This window comes from Corylus avellana, chromosome ca4, assembly GCF_901000735.1.
Source record: "Corylus avellana chromosome ca4, CavTom2PMs-1.0".
NCBI classification, from domain to species: Eukaryota; Viridiplantae; Streptophyta; class Magnoliopsida; order Fagales; family Betulaceae; genus Corylus; species Corylus avellana.
The window spans coordinates 13,782,324-13,804,969 of record NC_081544.1 but is presented as its reverse complement, the minus strand read 5'-3'; the positions used below and the strand labels follow the sequence as shown (position 1 = coordinate 13,804,969).

At 39.3% G+C, this 22,646-nt stretch overlaps 1 protein-coding gene across 3 annotated transcripts; it reads right to left on the bottom strand.

Annotated features, from left to right (window-relative positions):
* Window positions 1-18,844: 18,844 nt before the first annotated feature.
* LOC132178847 (myb family transcription factor MOF1-like) lies at window positions 18,845-21,640 on the bottom strand. 3 transcript variants are annotated; one of them, XM_059591414.1, is made up of 8 exons: window positions 21,572-21,640; window positions 21,456-21,491; window positions 20,935-21,336; window positions 20,772-20,848; window positions 20,615-20,651; window positions 20,039-20,198; window positions 19,652-19,898; window positions 18,845-19,243 (listed from the first exon to the last, which is right to left on the bottom strand). In XM_059591414.1, exons 3-8 carry the CDS (start codon window positions 21,056-21,058, stop codon window positions 18,989-18,991), a joined length of 900 nt encoding a protein of 299 aa, XP_059447397.1. In that variant the 5' UTR covers window positions 21,059-21,336; window positions 21,456-21,491; window positions 21,572-21,640; the 3' UTR covers window positions 18,845-18,988. The 3 variants fall into 3 exon arrangements, with proteins under 3 accessions (XP_059447397.1, XP_059447395.1, XP_059447398.1); XM_059591412.1 differs by having other exon boundaries at window positions 20,935-21,491; window positions 21,572-21,637; XM_059591415.1 differs by lacking the exon at window positions 21,572-21,640 and having other exon boundaries at window positions 21,456-21,510.
* Window positions 21,641-22,646: the final 1,006 nt, after the last annotated feature.

Genomic DNA, 22,646 nt, shown 5'->3' with positions numbered 1-22,646 from the left:
CCCTAGGTCTCATGTGTTTGTCAATTTTCATAGTTTTTATGCTTCCTTAAAGAACAACTTAGTAGGCACCCATGCTAAATCCTTTAAGAAAGAAAAGAATTAGAGTAGACACCCATGCCTAATTCGTTGCTTAGGGAAATCAATAGCTTAAGGAGTAGACCCAATGCCCTTAGGTTGACAAACAATAGATATTCATAACATGATCAAAACATCGGCATATTGATATATTAGCTAAATATAATTAGCGGTGGATATCAAAGCCCTACCTTTTTATCATTATCAACTTAACCAAATCTTTGTTTTAGTTTACTTTTGGAATTGATTTTAAGCAAGATTCAGCAATCCTCATCGGAATGACTCCGTATTTGCACACTTTATAGTTGTGTTGACCTCGTGCACTTGCGGGTAAAACACACAATTATTTGCCTATTAATTTAGGTAGGTAATTGTGAACAACATCAGAGGGTCCCAAATTTGGACCGGAGGGAAGTCCATCCACCTTGTTTCATTCTGGTGTGCCACCCACAAAGGCCGGAGCTGGCGAGACGGTTTGGGTGACGCCTCTCGCTATGCAGCGGCCAGGTCAGCCTGTGATGCATTTTGTTTTTTCTTCCTCTTCATCATCAACAGCCACTCCTCTGAGTTTTATTAATATCTCATCCTCTAAGGACAGTTTGGAGAACGAGGGAGCCCCGAAGAGTATGAACAGTTTGGGAATCTGCTGAGGCTACGGCAGAAGGAGCACAGCCCTTTCTAGCCCTTTTCCATGGCTTGGATCCTTTCCAAATCTAGAGATAGCTGGCTATTTTGTTCACGGAGCACTTTATTTTCCTTCAAAGCAGCTTCCAATTTCAACTTTAATTCCGATACGGCATGTCGCTGGGAAGTACTGGCAACATCTGAGGGCCAGTGCCCCGGGTTCACCCCATAACACAAGGCCACAACATCTAAAGTAGCCTGGGCCAAGGAAGAGCAGATTCGACAAGCCACAGGGTCTACCAAGGTTGAAGTTGGAACAAACCCCAGCGAGCGGACTAAGGCTCCAAGCGGACCTTCAACATCAGAATTTGTATCAAAAAAAGGCATACTCTCAAACAGTTGGGGAGCAAAATTTTTTGGAAGGATCTTTGGACGGACTGGGGAGGTAACTTCTGAAGGAGGTCGTCTGGAAATAACCTTATTTTCCTCGAAGCCTCCCGGCAATACTCTCATATCTGACTTGGCCATGTCACCTTCTTCTTCAAAAGACTCCAAAACCTCTGTATGGACAGACTCGGTATAGATGACAGTGTCCTCTCCAACCGTTGGGTCATCTTCAGGAGCCGCACATAAAGCTGGGAGGGACTGCATTTCTTTCATTGCAACCCTACAAGATGATCATCTTCAAGGACCATTTCTAGCGCTTGGAGCCTTAGTACGCTTGCTGGGGTTACTTCCAACTTCAACCTTGGCAGACCCTATGGGTCGTTGAGTCTGCTCTTTCTTGGCCTAGGCTACGTTAGATGATGTGGCCTTGTGTTATGGGGTGAACCCGGGGCACAGGCCCTCAGATGTTGCCAATACTTCCCAGCGACCTGACGTATCGAAATTAAAGTTGAAATTCAAAGCTGCTTTAAAGGAAAATAAACTGCTCAGTGAACAAAATAGCCAGCTATCTCTAGATTTGGAAAGGATCCAAGCCATGGAAAATACTTGTACCGAGTGTATCCAGCTTCGAAGTGCTCGTGACGAAGCTGAGGCCAGATCTATGGCTAGTTACAATCAGGCGGTAGCTACCGAGAACTCGATAGTTTTTTATCAAGAGAAGGTTCAGGTTGCTGAGGATCTAGCCATGAAGGACTCATCTGCCCGATATGCAGCTAATGTGGCTTTGCGGGAAGCTAAACCAGAGGTCCGAGGAGAGAAACCAAGACTCGTAAGGAGGCTAACCAAGCTAGGCAAAAAGACTTGGTGATCCGGAGGGTTAGAGAAGATGCCGCAGAAGACAAAGATGAGTTTTTTGCTCGCTTACGCTCCCAACACTACCAAATCCTTGGTCTCAAAGAGGAGTTATAGCGTGTTCCAGCAACTAATCGCTGTAATTGGAGGGGCGGCTTCAAGAGTGGATTTAGGGCATGCCAAAGTTTCTGGCATGGAGAGTTTGGGCCGAGCGACCCTAAAACAGTGAGTTGGCGGGACATCCCCGTTGAGGTTTGACAATCTTTGTTTACAGCCAGGGATCAGGCTCCCATAATCGCTTGTCCTTCTGCTTTCCTTCCTCATCCATCGGCTGAAGGTGCAGAACCCCCAGCGGGGTAGAATCTGTCTTTTCTAGATCTTGATAGTGAAGAAGATCTGTAGTGCTTTTGTATAGTCCCATGTCTGGGCCACTGTTTATTTTATTATTTTGCTTATATACCTGCATTTTCCTGGAATGAAACAAGTTTATTAGTTTCTAAAATTCCTTGTGCCCATTGTGTGTTTGAGTTTCTCTCTTTGTGTGGAAAATTTTTGGGAAAAGGATCATTCCTAGGGGATCCTTTACGTTGTGAAACTAGGAGATTAGGAGAAATATGTAGGCTACCCAACACCGTTTTAACTAGTTGTATAAAGGAGTACCGTTTTTAAAAATGTACGGAGTATACCTCTACCAACCCGAGTGGGATGATCACCTTTTAGTTTTCCGTTTTTCGAACAGAGGCATTTAATTTGATGGCTACCTGACACCGTTTCAACTAGATGTATAGAGGAGTACCATTTTAAAACATGTACGGAGTATACCTCTACCAACCCAAGTGGGATGATGGCCCATCATCGTACCACAATACCTTAGTTTCATAGTGGAGTTTCCTTTTTGATGTGTCGTACATCTTCTTTTTCCTGGAGATGGAGGGAGATGTGGGACCATTGAGTGATCCACCTGGAATTATTCTTGGGGGAAAGTGTCCCCGGGTTACCGGGGACTCTTCGATGCTTAAGTCAGTATTGGTATATGGAATTTATAATGGGGAAAAATAAAGAAATGAAATTAAGTGAAGTTAATCACCTTTAGTTTGTTCTTGTTTTCCACTCTTGACGCTCCCAATTTGTTCTCCTTTGCTTCATTTGCTTATTCATGTTAGCTAAAAGAAGACATAATAAAAATAAATAATATGCGGCTTATACCTCAGGGATGTAGGCTAGTATACCCTATTGATGAATTTATTGATAATAATGTCGGAGGTGTTCAACATTCCAGGGGTGGATCAGCTGTTTTCCATCTAGTGTTTCGAGATGGTATGTCCCGGATCGTTGGTTGTCTTTTACCTTATATGGGCCTTCCCAGGACAAACCCAGTTTGCCGTCAGCTGGATCTTTCATTAGAGGCATCACTTTCCTTAGAACCAGATCTCCGTTGCAAAAGCTGTGATGCCTTACCTTCTAATTGTAATATCTTGTTGTGGTTCGCTTCTAGGCTGCTATATGCATGGCAGCTTGAGTTCTCCTTTCATCAATCAAGTCCAGACCTTCTCTCAAAGTCGTATCATTTTCTTCTTCATTAAAATTGGCTTGCATGTGACTGGGCATTCCGACCTCGACTGGGATCATAGCTTCACTCCCAAATGCTAGAGCGAATGGGGTATCTCCAATTTCTATTTTTGTGGTCGTTCGGTATGCCCATAAAACTTCTGGTAATTCTTCCGCCCAAAAAGCTTTGGCTTTGTCCAGCTTCCTCTTGATTATCTTGAAGATTGTTTTATTAGTCGCTTCAACCTGCCCATTTGCCTGGGGGTGTGCTGGTGAAGACTAATAGTTGCTGATGCCGAGTTGTGAACACCATTCTCACAATGCTGGGTTATAGAACTGCTTACCGTTGTCTGACACAATTGAGTGCAGGATACCAAACCGGTAGACCACAGATCACCACATGAAGTGATCAATATTTTTTTCTGTGATGGTAGCTAATGCTTTGGCTTTTGCCCATTTGATGAACTAGTCGACCGCCACCATGGCAAACTTGACTCCTCATTTTTAGGGGTGTCAAGGCGGTTAGTATATTTCACTAACAGCAACCGCTAACCGCCTAACGGTTAGCGGTTAGCGCTTAACCGCCGGTTAGCAGTTAGTGAAATAGATAACCGCTCGCTAACCACTTTTTCAAAGTTTGGCTTTTTTTTGGGCTTTTTGGGCTTTCTTTAGGGCTTTTTGGGCATTTTGCGACTTCTTTTTTTGTGCTTTTTGGGCCTTTATGGGCTTTTTTTTACCCTCTTTTTTTTATTATTATTATTATTAGTTTTTTTTTTAATTTTTAGTGTCTTCTTCGGCCCAATTGCTATAAAAAGAATCCATATTGAAAAATCAAAAATATTTGACCCAAAATTTACATTTACTTGTACTTTAAAAAAATTTCCTTAAATATTAAATCATAACCGGTTAACTTTTTTCTCATTAAATTATATCATATGATTAATCATTTAAATTATTATCATATTTACTTATAATCTTTTTTCTTTGAATTGAACTTAATATCTAATGGTAAATGGTAATGTTCAAACTCCTAAATCCTAAATTCCTAAAGTATATAATAATGCTTTAATTAAATTGTAGTTATAAGTAATATATTGTTTAATTCAATTGAATCAATTGTGATTATCATTGTACATGAATCATATGATTAACTTGTAGACTTATGACTTATGAGTTATGTCATATTATATATGTATTATTTATTATTATATAATCATATGATTTAATGATCAAGTCATCATGTGATATAATCGTATCAATTATAGTGATAATATATAAATTACTAAAATTATAATGATAATACATTAATACTTAAATTGTGTTTATAAGTAACACATTGGTCATTGTTTAATCCAATGTCAATTACTTAATTTGATATTATACAAATCATATCATCATTGTACATTAATAAAATGATTCACTTGAAGTCTTGAATAAAGTATTTGAATTGTCATTGAATCATATGATTAAGTATTGATATTATACATTTATATTATTCATATGCATATGTAAACTTATATAGACTTATAACATATATAGACTTATAAGTTTATAACATACATTGGAAATAAGTCTCTAGATATTTAATTGTTGTATTAGTATGAATTGGTATACTTATGAGTTATGTCATATTATATATGTATAATTTGTTATTATATAATCAAATGATTTAATGATCAATTGATCATGTGATACAATCATATAAATTATAGTGATAATATATTAATACTCATATTGTGATTTAATGATCAAGTGATTATATGATATAATAATATAAATTATAGTGATAATATATTGATACTCAAATTGTGATTTAATTATTTTTAAAAAAAAAAATGTAATTTAATGATCAAGTGATTATGTTATATGTATAAATATTTTTATAATTATAATTATAAAAATATATTATATAAAAAGGCGGTTAGCGTAGCGGTTACGGTTAGGCGATTAGCGGTTAATACAGTTAAGTGGTTAAACGGTTAGCGGTAAGCGGTTATAACGGTTAGCGGACAGTTTTTAACCGCCCACATTGACACCCCTACTCATTTTCCTGGTGGTAAGGGTCCTACAATGTCTACCCCCCACTGTGCGAACGGCCATGGAGTGAATATTGATGTGAGATCCTCTGGCGGACTCCTTGGAACGTTGGCAAACTATTGGAACTTCTTACAACTTTGGACCATGTCGTGTGCATCTTGAGCCATTGTTGGCCACTAGTATCCCGCCCTCAAAGCTTTGTGAGCTAGGGATCTCTTTCCCGAGTGGTTTCTACATATCCCCTCATGGATTTCTCTCAAGACATAGTCTACTTCATCTTTGGATAAACATCGCAATAGTGGATGAATAAAGCTTTGCTTGTATAGGACATCGTTCTGGATCAGGTACCTCACTGCTCGGCAGCGGATTGCTTTGGCTTCCGCAGGATTCTCCGAAAGGTTTCTTCAACAAGGTATTTAACTACAGATTTAGCCCAATTTATATCGTGAATGGATAATGCAAACCTGGAAGCTTGGTGGTCCTCAATCTTTGATAGTGGTTTTCTCCCCCGAGGGCAATTCATAACTGGATGAAGCCAGACGGGCCAATTGGTCTGCCTTGACATTTGAGTCTCGAGAGACTTGCTAAATGCAGAATTTTGTAAATGTATCATTGGCGTCCAGTGCCTTCTGTAGATACAGTTTGATTTTTTCTCCTTTTGCTTCATATTCGCCCATTAACTGGCCTACCACCAATTGAGAGTCGCTCTCTACACTTACACTGTTGGCTCCAAGTTGTTTTGCCAGATGGAGCCCTGCAATGAGCGCCTCATATTCTGCTTCGTTATTCGTTGCCTGGAACTTGAACCGGGCTGCATGTTGCTGTTTTAATAACAATTCCAGCTCCACTTCTTTTCGAGGATGATGACCCATCAACTTGAATGAACCAGACGGGCTCCGAATCACCTTCATTTGCTTCTTCAATGTCTTCTGTGAATTGTCCCAGGAAATCTGCAACTGCTAGTGCCTTTATTGCGGTCCTTGGGAGAAACTCAATGTCGAACTCGCCTAGTTCAAAGGACCATTGTACCAGGCAACCCAATGTGTTCGGCTTGTGGAAAGACTTCTTTAGTGGATGACTAGTAAGTACCTTAATGGGATGAGCTTGGTAATAAGGTCGAAGTTGTCTATCGGAGGTGATCAAAGCGATTGCCAACTTCTCAATTCCTGGATATCTGGTTTCTTCCCGTCGTAGTATGCAACTGGTGTAGTAGACTGGTTTTTGTATTTTTTTTTTGTCTTCCCTTATAAGAACAGAACTAACAGTGGTGGAGGTGGACGCCCGATAAACATAGAGCGGCTCATCAGGTTCGGCTCTACTAAGGAGTGGTGGTCTTGCCAAGTATTCTTTAAGGTTTTTGAATGCAACCTCGCACTTGTCATTCCACTCAAACGATTTCTGCAGTATTTTAAAGAATGGGAGGCTTATATATGTGGATCGGGCTATGAACCTATTAAGTGCTGCCAGACGTCTCGTGAGACACTGCAACTCTTTAGTATTACGGGGTGGCTGCAGATCAATAAGGGTTTTAATTTTTTCTAGGTTTGCTTCAATGCCTCACTGAGACACCATGAATCCCAAAAATTTGCTAGAAGACACTCCAAAGGCACACTTAGAGGGGTTAAGTTTCATGTTATGTTCTTCTAAGACCTCAAAGGCTTCTTCTAAATCAGTTACATGGTCACTAGCATAACGACTTTTCACCAACACATCATCAACATAAACTTCAACACTATGTCCTATTTGGTTTTTAAACATTGAATTTACTAGCCCCGATGTTTTTTAATCCAAAGGGCATAGCAGTGTAGCAATGAAGTCCTTGTCGATGATGAAGGCCATTTTCTCCTGGTCCGCTGGTTCCATCTTGATTTGGTTGTAACAAGAGAAGGCCTCCATGAAGCTTAACAGCTCGTAACCAGAGGTGGAGTCCACCAGCAGATCAATCTGGGGCAATAGAAAACTATCTTTGGGACAAGCTTGGTTGAGATCTGTACAATCAACGCACATACGCCACTTACCGTTTGCTTTCTTCACCATTACAACATTAGAGATCCAATTAGGGTAGTCAACTTTTCTAATGAATCCCACCACCAGGAGTTTTTCTACTTCCTCGGCGATCGCCATGTTGCACTCAAGGGCGAAACTTCTTCGTTTCTGGATTACTAGTTTGAGATAAGGGTCAACATTTAGCCGATGAGAGATTACCTCCGTGCTGATGCCAGGCATATCACTGTGAGTCCACGCAAAGATCTTTCTGTGCTTCTTAAGGACTTGGATGAGTTTCTAACGGCATTCTCCCGTCAAGTGCTGGCCAATCTGACTATATTTTCAGTGTTGCTGTCAATTTGGATTGGGGAGAGTGATTTGGCTGGTTCTGCTTGCAGTAGCTTCTATTCGTTTGTGTGTCCACAATATCGATCATCATAGTTGCATTGGCCTGCGAGTCTTTCAACGATGTCATGTAGCATCTCCGAGTGGACCACTGGTTGCCTCTGGCTTCCCTTATCCCGACCTTCGTTGGGAACTTCATTTTTAAGTGGTAGCTGGATGGGATCGCCCTCATTTTTTTTAGAGCGGCCCTTCCCAAGATAGCGTTGTAGGCCGAAGGACAATTTACTACTAAAAATGAAACCATAACAGCGATTTGGCATGGGGCCATACCTGCTGTGACTAGAAGGTCGATGGTTCCCACTGGGTGGACTTTGTCCTCGACAAAGCCAAATAGGGGGAAAGTTACTGGTCAAAGCTTTTCCCTGCCAAACTGCATCAGATCGTACGTTAGGGCATACGATATGTCTGCAGAGCTGCCATTGTCTATTCACACCCGGTGAATGGTAAAGTTGGCCAACGCCAGTGTGACTACCAACGGATCATCATGGGGGTGTTGTACTTCGTGTGCATCTTCTTCAGTGAAAGTAATATCAGATATCTGTTCTGGTTGGTGAAGCTTTGGGGCTTTAGTTGGGCGGTCCGTAACGTATACCTCCATTGCTCGAAGCCGTCGAGTGTATGCCTTTCTCATGGCGTTCGTGGGACAGCCCCTATGAATCCTCCAAAAATTGTTCTAATCTCTCCTCTTGCAGCGGACTGGGCAGGTTGTTCTTCTTGATGGTTCGTCCTCAAATTTGGAGGTTGTCGTATGTTGAGACATTCATTTCGTTCTCTTCTGTGCTGGAACAGCCTATCAATCAGCCTCTTCAACTGGTAGCAGTCTTCTGTGTCGTGCCCTATGTCTCGATGGTATTCGCAGTACTTGCCTATTTTTTTTGCTTCTGGAGGCAACCGTATGGGATTTGGCCAATGAAATCTTGGGTCACTCCTTACCTACATTAACAAGTTAGTTGTCGTACCTGGCACTTGAGGTGGATGTTGTAGTTGGCCGTGTTGGAAGCGTGAAGGAGGTACGTGAGCTAGATATGTTTTGAACCGATTGTTTGCTTTACGAGGCCTCAAAATGTTCTCTAGTTATCTGCTTTCTCTCTTCTTTTGTGGAGGTTGCTGGGATTGTTTGGCGAAGGCTCTTACTATTTCTTCGCCGTTGATGAATTTCTCAACTCTCGCCATGAGCTCATCTAAATCCATTGGGGGATCGCGGCTTATATCTGCCATGAACGAACTGTATGGCCATATGCCGCCCATCAAAGTAGGGTGAAAGATTCTTTCGTCTGGGCTGTTGACCGTGAGCTTTTCGCGGTTGAATCGAGCCATATAGCTTTTCAACCACTTGTCACAGTCCTGTTTAATGGTTAGCAGATATGCCGCCAGCCTACGACGCCGGCGGTTTCCAATGAAATGAGAAAGGAAATTCTTGCCAAGTTCACCAAAAGTTCCTATTGACGGAGGTTGCAGACTGCTAAACCAACGCTTGGCAGCTCCTTTATGGGTGAGGGGGAACACCCGGCAAAGGGTTGCGTCAAATGACACCTGCAATATCATGTGAGCTCTGTAGGTTTCAAGGTGGTCCGCCGGATGTTGGTTTCCATCATAACGATCCATGCGTGGCAACTTGAACTTCTCGGGTAGACCAGCTTCTATGATTTTTTTGGTAAACGGTAGATCTGTCACCAAGAAATCATGATTTGCGGTGCGAGAGCCATTCAAGCGATGGGTTATGTTATCCAGCATAGCTTGGATAGCGTCCATCCGTGCGCTACCCGTGGAAATATCTTCTTGGGTTGAAGGCGGCTTGGGAGGTCCGCGGGGTGCTTCTAGGTTGAACCCAACGTTCGTTGAGTCCTTTTCTGGGTTATGGTTCTCGTAGCTTCTCTGAAGTAGGAGCTCCAAGGTTTCCATTATTTGCTCGTTCTATGCTTCTAAGGTTCCCAGACGCTTGCTGTTTGGCAGGTGTGGGCCAAAGACAAGGGGCTCGGTGGGGGTTTCTTCAGTTTCATGGTTGTCAGCATCGTGTTGATTGACATTTTCTAGCTGGGGAGGAGGAACGCTGGTCATGTTGACTGTGTTTTCGGTTTGGCCTTGCGATCTCGTGACTCCCATTCGTGATTTTTGTCTTGTTTGAACTTTGGATCACTAGATGATCCGCGTTCCCACAGACGGCGCCAACTATTGAGACACTTCTCAACCCTGGTAGCAACTTGATTTTAAAGCCTGCTAAGAATGAAAAATGATTAGTAGTGACAGACCGCGAGATGGGGGTGTGGTGGTCGTGCCACCTCCGATACCTGAGTGAGAGTTTGATTATGACAAGAGTAATAAAATAAGGAAATAATGAGCAATAATCACTAAGAATAATAAGAGTAAGAAAATGAGTATGTATCTATATTATGGGATGATTCTTCCTTTTTTAGAGGTTGTGAGTGAATGAACTCTAGTGGGACTCTCACTTCACTCCCTTGATTCGTGGGAGTGGTTGAAATTGATATTATCCTTTGAGATAATATGGAAGGTTTATGTAGATAGGATATTATGTATTTAGACTCCTTTTGGGAGATATTTAGTTGATTGCTCTCTAATTTGGGATCACTCCCCGATCAGGTTGTTGGAAGGATGATCATGCTTCCTTGATTGAGGGGGTACGTGATCATGCATGCACTCTATTGAGATGTGGCACATAACAGCATGCTAGTCTTGTATCTAACACGATCGTATGATCGTGTTTCGATGCCCTAAGCGTTGGGCCTAAGGGCATTGACATTCTGGCTAGCCATAGGCTTCTTACATAAAGTGGGCCTTTGAGTTTGGGCCTTGGGGATATATTTCGTATCAACAAAAATGATAGTCCAAAACTTAAAAGCAAGATGAATACGACCTCATAATGATATAAAAGCTTGAGTCCTTTCCAGAAAATAGCCAGAATGTACCCAAACACCAGCCATATCAACTTGACAAAGAGGTTTCTCATTCTTTATACACAAAATCGAAATTTCCACGTTCTTTCTCCATATTTTAGGGTTTTTTTACAAATGAGTTATTCCACCTCAAAATTAAACCAGAAATTGAAATCCACCACATTGAATCAGAGATAAAATCATGCATACATGGTGGAGGATGAGAGAGAAAGAGAGAGTGAAAGAAAACACACCGAAGAAGGCTGGCGACGGAGCTAGCGGCTGAGGGCATGAGACAACGGCAATAAAAGATCACAACATGACGACGACAGCGGCAACGAGGGCAGGTGACGACGATGGCAACAAGAGAAGTCTCTTCTACGAAGCTCTAATAGAGGCACAGCTCCTAATCTATTCCATTCTTGCCTCTCTTCCTCTCGGCTTCAAACTAGGTCCGAGAGGGTCCGAAGGAGCTTATATACTGAAGGTGAAGATCAGATAATGAGTAACAGTGGGAGCAATGGAGAGCCGCAAGAGATTTGTTACTAAGGAACAATGGGAGAAACAAGGAGAGCCATGGGAGATTTGAATTTCTTGAAAACTTTCTGGCTTATATGTGTAAACGCAGAGAAAATTTCTTTTTTCTGGCTTATATGTGCAAACGCCGGGTAGTGTTTTGGCATTAAAAAATTAACGGCAAAATGATATTCTATCCTGGCATTTAGAAAAATGCGAGAAATTGTTTTTTGGCATTTTAAAAAAAAAATATGCCACCAAAATTTAAAAAACTTGGCATTTATTCTAAATGCCAAGTTAAAAAAGCCAAAAAAGACCAATTTTTGTTGTAGTGTCTAATGGATTGATTTCCAAAGGTTGGCCTCAGAGTATTTTATCTTTGAAGACTTTTTCAATGGATTTCACTTCGGCAGCAAAAATAGGTTTTGCATAAAATGGATTGTGTGATTGCCTTGTTATTAATTTTTGTTGTTTGATATACTGTTGCATAAAATTTTTATTTAGCTATTATTTATGCATGCCCTCTAGGTAATTGTTTGGGGTCAAAACACGTTTTTCAATTGGTATTAGATCCTTGTACACTATACTTGATTTATTTCCTAAGTGTGATCTTTGACCCTCATTATCAATGGCTCAATAATAGTCTTTGTCTATACCTCATTATTTTGATGGCAACAACTATGCCTATTGGATAAGAGTCTTCCTAAAATCTTTGGATGAATGTATTCGGATGTCTATTGAGAAGTGGTGGAAACAGCTAGACAATCATGTTGATGTGTGGTCCTAAGATGAATTGAACGAATGCAATTGGAATAGCAAAGGCCTAAATGCTATATTCATGGTCGTGTCTCTCAAGGAATTCAATCGAAGTTCCTTGTATGAAATTGGTAAGGAAGTATGGGAAATCTTAGAGGTTATCCATGAAGATATAAATGTAATGCTCCCAAAAATGGCTTTGACTAGATTGGTAGGGTTACTGGCAATTTTCCCAAATCAAATAACTGGTAGCTAACTAGGGAATCGCCCCACTAGACTAATCAGAGTAATTGTAGAGAAAGGTGAAATCGACAAATTTGAGATATCTAGAAATCATAAATATGCATACATTATCATCGAGCATCGACAGAGGGCTACTAATCAAAATGCAGATATTCTAATCAATCCTGGTTTATGAAAACTAGACCTCTGGCTTTTCCTTAATAATCTGATGTGGCGAACACGCCACTGACCTCTTCTTAGCAAGAGGTTTCCACAAAATAGGTAACTTACAAGCCATAGTAATTGCGTAAGTCTAAGGTCTTAGTAAGTAAATCTCACAGTCGAGCATGAAATGAGCTAGTATTTATGAACGGAAATAAACATGCATTTTAGTAAGTAATTTGAATGGGGTATTGTCTCTGTTAATACACATGGCTAAGTTTGGGTTACAAGCATACACATACATCCTAGGACATGCATTTTTTTGTGCATTGCATAATTTTTTGTTTTGTGTGTCTTTGTTGTGGTTTTAAATGACAAAACAAATGGAGAGGTCCATATTTGTTCAAGTGTACTTTTGAAATTAATTCATTCTCATGTTTACTTCATAGTTTGAGTCGCTCACTAAATTCATAATATGTGGCTTATACATGGGAATTGTGAATTTGATAGATTATGTTTTTTTTTTTTTTTTTTTTTTTTTTTGACATGTCCGCACAAGAGGGGAGAAGGGGATTCGAACTAGTGACCTCCACTTCATTAAGCGTGGTCCTAGCCTATTGACCTACCTCTTGGAGACGATTCTGTTGTTATTTTTGTGTGCACAATTAAATGAATTGTTTGAACCATGAATTGTTATTTTGAGCAAACTGGTTCTTTCACAAGCTTGAGTTTGACCGCATGTGTGAGTCCTTCGTAGGCCACCACTTTTGGGAATTAGACGATGATTTGGATCAAATTGATCAACTACTAGTTGAGCCCAGGACTTAAATCTTGTACACTATATTACTTTGACTAGAGTACCTATGCATGATAATAAAAACTGGTGTTCATATGCATGGGAAAGAGGCGAACATTGCACAATTAGAAATTAAACACAATGTTCTCATAGAAAAAGTCGGCGTTTAAATCATTTTGAAAAAGGGCAAATGACCAAATGAACAAGGATTCAATTAGTGCTCCCCCTCTCCCGCATTGATTAGAAAAAAAAAATTAAAAAAAAAAAAAAAATTCATTTAGTGCTCAATCTAAGGGTGGAGTGTGTATGAGTATCTCTGGGCCCTAGCATAATGTTTGACTTTTGTCTTGAGACTTTTCTAATTCAACACGAGGTTTCATATTAAAGCATGATCCCCTCACAAATTTTAGGCCTTAATGTCTATTGTGGAATTCATCACACGCAACACACTTGTTATGGTTTAAACAGTGCACACTTAGAGTGCATTTTGTGTGAGTGTTGTTAAATCTATTATATTGATTTTGTGCATTTGGTACACATTATGAATAATAGGATAGAGATGTTCTGGCAATCTCATTTAAGGGTCTTGACGTCATTGGGATTCCTGCATGGATTCGAGCTTTTTTCAACATGGTTTCTAGGGTTTTGATATTTTGTCTTAATAAGGATCTCTAAGCACAACTTTCACGTTGCTAATGCTGAAGCCATTCCATAACTCTGTACTTTAGCCCTTTGATCAGTGTGTGCCAAGATAGCTTTATTTATTGAGAGCTGAGATTGTTTCTCTCTTGGAGTTTTGTGCAAACCACACCATCACTCAACAATAATCAATCTAATCAAAGTTTTGGTTAAGGAGATCAAGTAGAAGAATGATTCCGATGTTCTGACAGAACTTTTGCGATAGCAAACAAGTGGGTTGCTTGTCTAGTAAAAAAAAAAAAATTAACTACAAAAGTTTTGTTGAGTATGAATTTCTTGTAATTTCTCTTTCTTTTTTATAGTGAATTGAATTTATGGGTTTAGGTGCTTCAAAGTATTTTACCTTTGAAGAGTTCTTCAAAAGGTTTTACTTTGTCAACAAAAATTGGTGTTAATTATGTAATTGCGTAGTTCTTAATTATTGTACTGCATAAGAATTTTTGTTGTTCCATCCACAACGCGACGGCGCATGGATCCCACACACCGGAGTGTGTCTTCCACGTGTCAGAGCGTGTTTGCCACGCACCAGACAGTGAGTCCCGTCTTCCGTGCCCTAGCTGCTGCTTCATCTTGTTGGTTGTTTTATTGTGTTTAGTTTATTTCTTTTGTACTTCTGCTATTATTTGTATTTCTATTGTTTTTTGTTGTGGGTTATTGTCTCCTTATGTTGTATTAGTTAGATACAAGTGCGGAGGCTTTTGTAACTGGATTTGTATTGGTACCTCTCTTCTATAGTCTCTAATTTAGACTTTAATGGTGTATCTTCGGCTTGATCCTCCTTTTGGTTGATGTTGCTAGTAACAAGTGAGGGCTCAGGTAGATTCTCCTTAATTTGTGCTCATTTTGCTTCTATAACCGTTTTGTGCGGCTCCTTGAAAGAACCGGGCACTCGTTTAACCCATTTTCTACCATTTGTAATTATTTATGCACTGTTTTAATTTGTTTTGGGTCTATTGTTGAGGAGCCCATCCCATTTTCATTTTTAGGATCGTTCATTCTCTCTTCCTTTTGGATCAAGAATGAGAAGGGTCATTCCCTATAACCATTTTCCTTATTCAATTGTTAAAAAATAATAATAAATAATAAAAATAACTCCCGCTATTTAAATGTCTGAAGGTCAAAACTAGGGGTGTCAACCCGGTCCGGTTTCCCGATTTTTGGCCAAAACCGGGAACCGAAACCAGGGTACCCCAGTTCTCGGTTTTGAGAAACCAGAACTGGAACCGGGACCCCAGTTAAGCAGGGTCCCGGTTACCGGCCGGTTCCTGTTTTACCCGGTCCGGTAACCGGTTTTTTAAGAAAAAAAAAATTTTGGCTTATTTTAGGTATTGGGCCTAAAATAAGCCCATTGTTTTCATAAGTAGGCTCATTTTAAAAAAAAAAAATCTATTAGTCTTTTTGTTTCAATTAAATGAGCTTTGTTGTGATTGTTCCAAATAATTATTACAACAATAAATATAAACTGCCAACAATAAATACTTTATATATATTCAAACAGTATATTTCATTATGAGCCTAAAAAATTGTAAGAACCAAACTTTATGCAAAAAAAAGGCATCAAATAAGTGACCCAATTGACCAAATTTTCAGATGCTTAAGACCCCAACATCAGAAAATGAACAACTACTACAATCAACCCAATAAACCCAACATCAGAATTCCATCAAATCTTGTTTAGATATTAATATTATACACTAAAGTAACAATATATATAAATATTACAACAATAAATATAAACTATTAACAATAAATATATATGTATATAAATATATTCAAACAATATATTTCTTTGTTTTTCATTTTTCCTACTCTCCAAACTGACTTTCTGAAAATTTCAACTTAGTATAATAATATATATATTAATATATAAATATTATTAAATAAAATGGGAACCCAATTCCCGGTTTCCTGGTAAAAACCGGGTACCAAAAACTAGGTACCGAAACTGGGGTACTCGGCTTTTAGATTTTTCAAACCGGAACCGGAACCGGCTCCCCGGTTTCCCGGTTCCGGTTTCGGTTTCCCGGTTCTGGTTTCGGTTTCCTGGTAATTTTTGACACCCCTAGTCAAAACATGTTTTTCATAGTTCAATGATTACGTCATTAGGTGTTAGCCGAAACACTTGCTGCCTCAAAAAAAACAGCCTCACTTGATTTAGTGTTTGGCCAAAATTTCACATCACACACATCTCTTCTCATTCATGGTTTCTCCAAGCAGCAACTTTTTCACATTTTATTCAAAAAATCCAGCATCTCTCTCACTCTCTCTCAATAATTACTTTTATGGCAAGTGTTGTCAACACCAGCCAGCATATCATCATCTACGGCTATTAAGTATTAAACCTTCCTACGTACTCATAACTAAAACCTAAAATTTGAGAATCATATATTAATGGCCCAACCCTATTAAATGGTTCAACAAATATCCGTACAAGCTTTTTACCACATCATGACCTTCTCTCCTTAATAAAACCAGCAAGCCAATAAGGGAAAAACCCTAGCTTTTCTCTATAGCGCCGCACAGATAAGGTAAACTCAAGTTTGGGGAGGAGGGATGGCCGCCAACTGCCTCCCTCCTCCCCTCGCCCCTCCGCGTGGTGAGCTAGCTTATTTACTTAATGCCCCTAACTTCGTTGCCTCCTCCCTCCTCCTTCTCCACCGTGCCGTCTTTTTTCACCGCCATCTGTCTCTGCCTTGCCTTCCTACTCTTCGCATCCGTCAATGTCCATCCCACCTTTTGCATTGGATCTGTCGCTTCGGTTGTGGTTTGTTTCTATTCTTTTTTGTGGCTTTTTTCCCTTCCTCATTTTGCCTGTTATTTGCCATTTGCTTCTCGTGGTGTTTGTGTTTGTTTCTTGTTGTTTTTGCTTGTTTGGCACACTTTGTGGGTGTTGCTCTTGGGGGATTCACTCAAACTCTCCCCCCAATTGCTTTAAGTGCGCCACCAATCTCCCCCACGCCTGCTTTGCCGTCCACTGTCCACTACTGGGTCTTTGCACGTGTCCCCCCACGATGAGCTTCTAATGCCACCCTCTGCGTTAGTTTTCAACCAACACGCGATCAGCCTTCTTTCAGCTATTGTCATCCACTTTGTGTGCTTCTCCTATTATTTTCCTTGTATTGTGGTTTTCATTTTGTTGCATTTTCATTTTCCATGTATTTGTTATTTACTTTCGTGTTTTATTTCCTTGTACGTTTTTTCTCTTCTGTTTTTATTTGTGATAAGGCTCTGTCCTCCCTGTATGATCTGCCCGTTTGCTTTTGATCTAGACCTTTGGGTTGTAGATGTAAATGTCATCCTGGCTTTCGGGTCAAGGATGATGAGTTTCGGCATGGGGTTCTTTGCTCTCAGGGCCGAAGAATAAGCGCTACCTATACATTGGATTGTGTCTCTTTAGTGTAGATTTGAACTTAAACCTGATTAATAGTCATGGTTTAGCGGATGTTGTTGCCTTTGTTTGGCCTATTTGGTTGATGCTTGTAACTTTAGCTTCGTCTATGATTTGTTTCAGAGCTTTTTGCTCTCTTTATAAGAGCTCTTGCTCGCGACCTTTTATCAATGAATGAGTATAGAATGTTTTCCCTTTCAAAAAAAAAAAAAAAAAAAAAAACCAGCAAGCCAACTCAATAACATTTCAACTTTAAGGACACGTCACTTTATTATACTAGTTTGTATAAATTAGCTAATTTCTGTAATAATTCTAGAAGTTACTCTTGTGCCACCCCATGAATGAAATGGCTTTTAATTTTAAAATCACAATTTGATTAAAATTCAATAATGATCAATCACAAGCTAGCGGAATGGTGATTTTAGAAGCTACATCATTTTTAGAGTGACACGAGTGACTATTGCATTATTCTAATTTATGTCCTATGTCTATGTCTAGTTTATTTTCTAAATTACCATTAAACAGCAACCTAACCTTATTCTATATTTCAATTGGACAGAAAGTTTTGGGCTTTGTATTTAACATCAAATTTTGGCTGGAACGCCGATTAGGTTTGGTGGCCGAATGCATCCTTTCTTACCCGGACAACAAGGTTTATTTCAAGTTCGAAAATGTTCGACCCTTTCCCAATTCAAGCTATCAATATCCTATCAAAATTTCAGAGTTTGACTAGGATTCCTAATTTAAATAGGATTTAATTGGAAATAGTGGGTTAGGGCAACATCAAAATTGCGATTGGATTACAATTGGTTTAAGAAAACTTATATTATTTCAAAACATCAAGTGAGAGAGAGAGAGAGAGTCAAGAGTTGAGTCTCATGACCTCCTTCATTGTTGACTAAGTTAAGGTGATAATCTCCCTACTGGTACTGAAGTTCTCGTTTTATCATAACTCGGAATGGCAAATTATTATTGTTTGGTATGTGATACCAAGATGACATTAATATTGAGAATAATTCTCTCCTAGTTATTAATAAACAAAAATATGGTGCTCTCTTTCATGAATTAATTACTATAACTAGGTTTCTGAGAATAATGGTCGCAGAACACACGGCTGCTATTTAAATGATGCTTATTTTAAGGCCTCATTGAGAGATAAGTCGTAAGAACTTAACACAAGTTCTTGAGTGCGAGTATACGTAGTTTGTTCGTGTGAAACACTGAAACTGAAGAATCAAGCTACGGGTTTAACATGTTAATTATGTGACTACACAAAACATACACAATTAAGTCTATTGATAATGATTGCACTCTCAGCTAACATGTTCACTTGTTGGAAGTCACCATCTCAATAGAGCATTAAACGGCAAAATTACGACCTAGATATATAAAGCAACGGAAAATACCCTACACTTGCATTACATTACACAGCAACACGAAGATAAAAGGTTAATCAAGAATTGTTAATATAAATATAGATGATGGTGATCACCAGAATCAAATTGAAATAACGCTAGCTAGCTCTTTAATTACCGTAAGGAATTCCTAGTCTCCATATATATATATATATATAATAGATATGGTATCTGATGAGAAAGTCTCTTCTGAAAAAAATGAGAGAGGAGAGAAGGAAGAAATGAATTAGTTACCACAAAGAGCTACAGAAAGATCTAAGTTAATGGCACGCTTTCCGGAAGAAGTGGAGCAGTCTTTATAGTTAGACCTTGAGTATGACGAGATTGCCTCGCTCATCTCGCTCATGGAATTAGAAGCATTAGTTCTGTGGGAGGGATTTGGCAATGACAGCGATAATGACAACTCGCATCCACCGCCTCCTTCTTCTGCTGCTGCCGTCTGCTTTTCATACCCCCGGCGGTATACCTGCATCTTTGATATCTACCCACCAATAATATATTACTTTTTGTATCAACCATGGACAAAAAGAATAACAAAAGAAAAAGAAAGACAATAAATTGATGAAATGCCTAGTCACTGACTGAAGAAAGGGACAAAAGGAGAAAAAGAAAAGAATAAAAAGGGTTTCCAACTGACGATCCCATCGGATCAGCTGGGGGGAGAAGGGAGCATAGAACGTACTACTACAAACACTCTTTCCCAAAAGCTGTGTGACAATACAAGTGACGCTGTTGACCTAAAAAGCATGGATATATATTCCATGCTTTGACAGATTCATATAATCTTGCTTGAAATTTGAAACCAAGAACCAACATTACACTCAATCCATTAAAAAAGCTGGCAAAAAGGAAAATGGCACAGAGAGAGAGAGAGAGAGATGTGGTGTACCTTAAGGAAATCAGACTCCTGCAGTGCGTATTTGAAAGGGTTTTGTTGTGGCAGAAAGAAGCTGGGTGTGGATTGAGGCTGTTGTTGTGTCTGCCATCTTGAACCACCACAACCCTCCTTTATTCCCTTGCGCTCACTCATGGCCCGCATATAATCATCAAAATAGTACGGATTCGGAACTGTCTCCCTTATTCTTTCGCTGCATTGCAGGCTTTCACAGATTGAACTCATCGTTTCAATTCTAGCTCTGAGGGAGAGAAAAGATATTCATTCATTCAATATATATATAAGAGAAAAAGCATAAATCATGCAAAAAAATCCCTTTTCTTTTTGTTTCTTTCTTGACATTTTGAAAAAAGTCTGAAACCCATATAAAGCAAAGCTGACCTTTTTGGGGGAAGAGGACTACTGTAGCTGAAGTGAGAATCCGATTCTTTCTCAAAGGCTTTTTTTGAAGATGGGTAAAAACCCACATCATTCTCTTCATCAACGCACCCATCATCATGCTCCTCAAAAGCTTGTGTTCTTTGCTGGGTACAACTCTTATCTGTCGCAGGACACCAGCATATACACATTTCAAGCACACAAAAAAGTTGTTTCAAAACAAATGGGTCACTAGCTAGCATTTAACAACCCTTTGATTTGAAAAATATAAAAATAAAGAAATAAATGCCCCGATTTCATCGGAAATGCCAATACTAGAAGATGTGATATTATAATGGTTCTCTTATGATATCGTCTATTTTGGCATAAATTAAATAAGAAAGGGAATAATAAATGAGGTTCATGCAGGCTACAAAAGCCACTCATTACCAAAAGATATTCTACCAGGCGAGTCCATTAACGAGTACCAATTGAGGAAAATATATAATGTAAATATAATAGGATGGATCTAAACGTAATTTTAGAAGGAGATAAGGAGCTACATATTTCTGCCAAAAGAGGAGAGGGAAGGGAGGATACCTTGTCTGCCCAGGTCACCCCTCATGCTTCTATACATCTGTTGGAACAAAGAGAAGCATGTAAACCAACCAAAAGAAGAAATTTTATTTATTTGTTTTACGTAAAAAATATTAAGGATTGAAAAATTAGAACCAGCACAAAAGAAAATGAAGATAACCTGGAGATGGCTCTTGACATGTGAGATTGTTAGTCCTTTGACATCCATTAATTGAAGAACAAGCTTGGGTGTAGCCTCTACACACACCCAAAAAAAAAAAGGAAATCAGTGAAAGAAACAAAGAAAAGGAGAGAGAGAGACAGAGAGAGAGAGAGTTACTTACTGTGCTGGCCACCAAGCCTCTCAATGGCCTGAACAAAACAGCGATGGAGCTCAGGAGTCCATCTCAAACGAGGTACCTTTGATCTTATATACTGCCTCACCGCTCCATTTCTCCCACAACTCATTCTATCTTCTTGATTTTAAAATTGCTCTTTCTCTCCTTTTTAATCGAAATGGGTACTCCGATTTCCTCCTCTATAAAAAAAAGCTTAGATCCCCCCGAAAAGCTCCACCTTTTTCACCTTCTCTTTGATCGTCTCCCCAAAAAGTGAAAACAAAAAAAACGCCGCCTTTGGTGTTTGCTTTGTCTTCTCGAACGAGTGCTACCTATATACTCTTTTCAAACCCTTTGGGACAGTCTCGCTTCAGAAGCAGCAAAGCAATATATATTGCACACAAAGGGCTTGAAAAGTAAGAGGAAAAAGTAAGAGAGAGAGAGAGAGAGACGATATGAGAAAAGGAAAAGACGAAGGGTGAGGGTGGGAGAGGGTCTGCAAATTCCTTAAAGGCTTCTGAAAATACCTGCCGGCTTCTGATTCTACCCCCCTCCTGCTTGCACTGCAAAAAAAGAAAATATAATGGACACTCGTAGTTGAAGAAAATGAAAAAGAATAAAAATTCTGTTTGAAAATATTTACATATATCACGAGCTTCTGAATTCTCATCCTGCCATTCCAACCAAAATCATTACCCCTGTACAGTGCCAAAACTGCCTTGCTTTGACCTTTGTTCCTTTTTTTTTCTCTCTCTCTCTTATAAAGTCTATCTCATCTATCGTACGCCAACGTCGTCATGATCACCAAAAGCCCCATGAAATTATTCTCAACACATTCATTTTCCAAATGAGGGGTGCCCATATCTTTTTCCAAAAGACGATCCTACCCCTTTGTTGGATCTCCGATAAATTTTTTCTTTTTTTTTTTTTTTTTTAAGGATTTATGCTCTCTTATTTGAAGACAAAGAAAAATAAAAAAAAAATGAATGAAAGATTTGAATTAATGATATTCGCTTTTTGAGATGTAATTTTTAGTTAATTAAACTATCTTTTAAGAACTAGATCTTCAATAACTAAGCTCTCTTAAATGCTCTTAATCTTACTTATTCAACTAAATCACAAAACACGTGGATATTTATATTATATTAATGGCACATTAATATAAATACGGGAGGGGGTGCGCAGTTTAGCTTAACCTACGCCTCTCTCTCGTTCCTTTTTGAAAGAAATGGTCAAAAGCCGGAAACCATTGCCCCTTGCTGTCTGTCTTGGATTCTTGGGGCTTTCATGTCAAACTAAAGCTAACAAAAAGTCAACCATTACATGCAAAGGTAAAGGTGTATTCCATGAAAGCCAAACAAGACAAGCTACAAAAATGACAACGATTTCCAGCGCAAAATCCTGGCCGTCCACTCACACTCTATATTAGCTGCGGGGTTTCCAAGGTAGATCAACGGTTGGGACCGTAGGAAAGACGAGCACGTCAAGTGGGACAGGAGGATAATAACTAGTTTCCGTACGTGGAATTTTGGAATGCAATTTAGAAATCTGAATCACGTTTGCTCTATTTTATTTTATTTATATTCCTCTCTCTCTTTCTACACATACACATATGCATATTTAGATTTGTAGACTTGTAGCCGGTGCCGACTATTGAAAATGCTACAACTGAGTCTCAGTGTGCTACAAGCTATTAAAAACTAGGCCGTATATATATA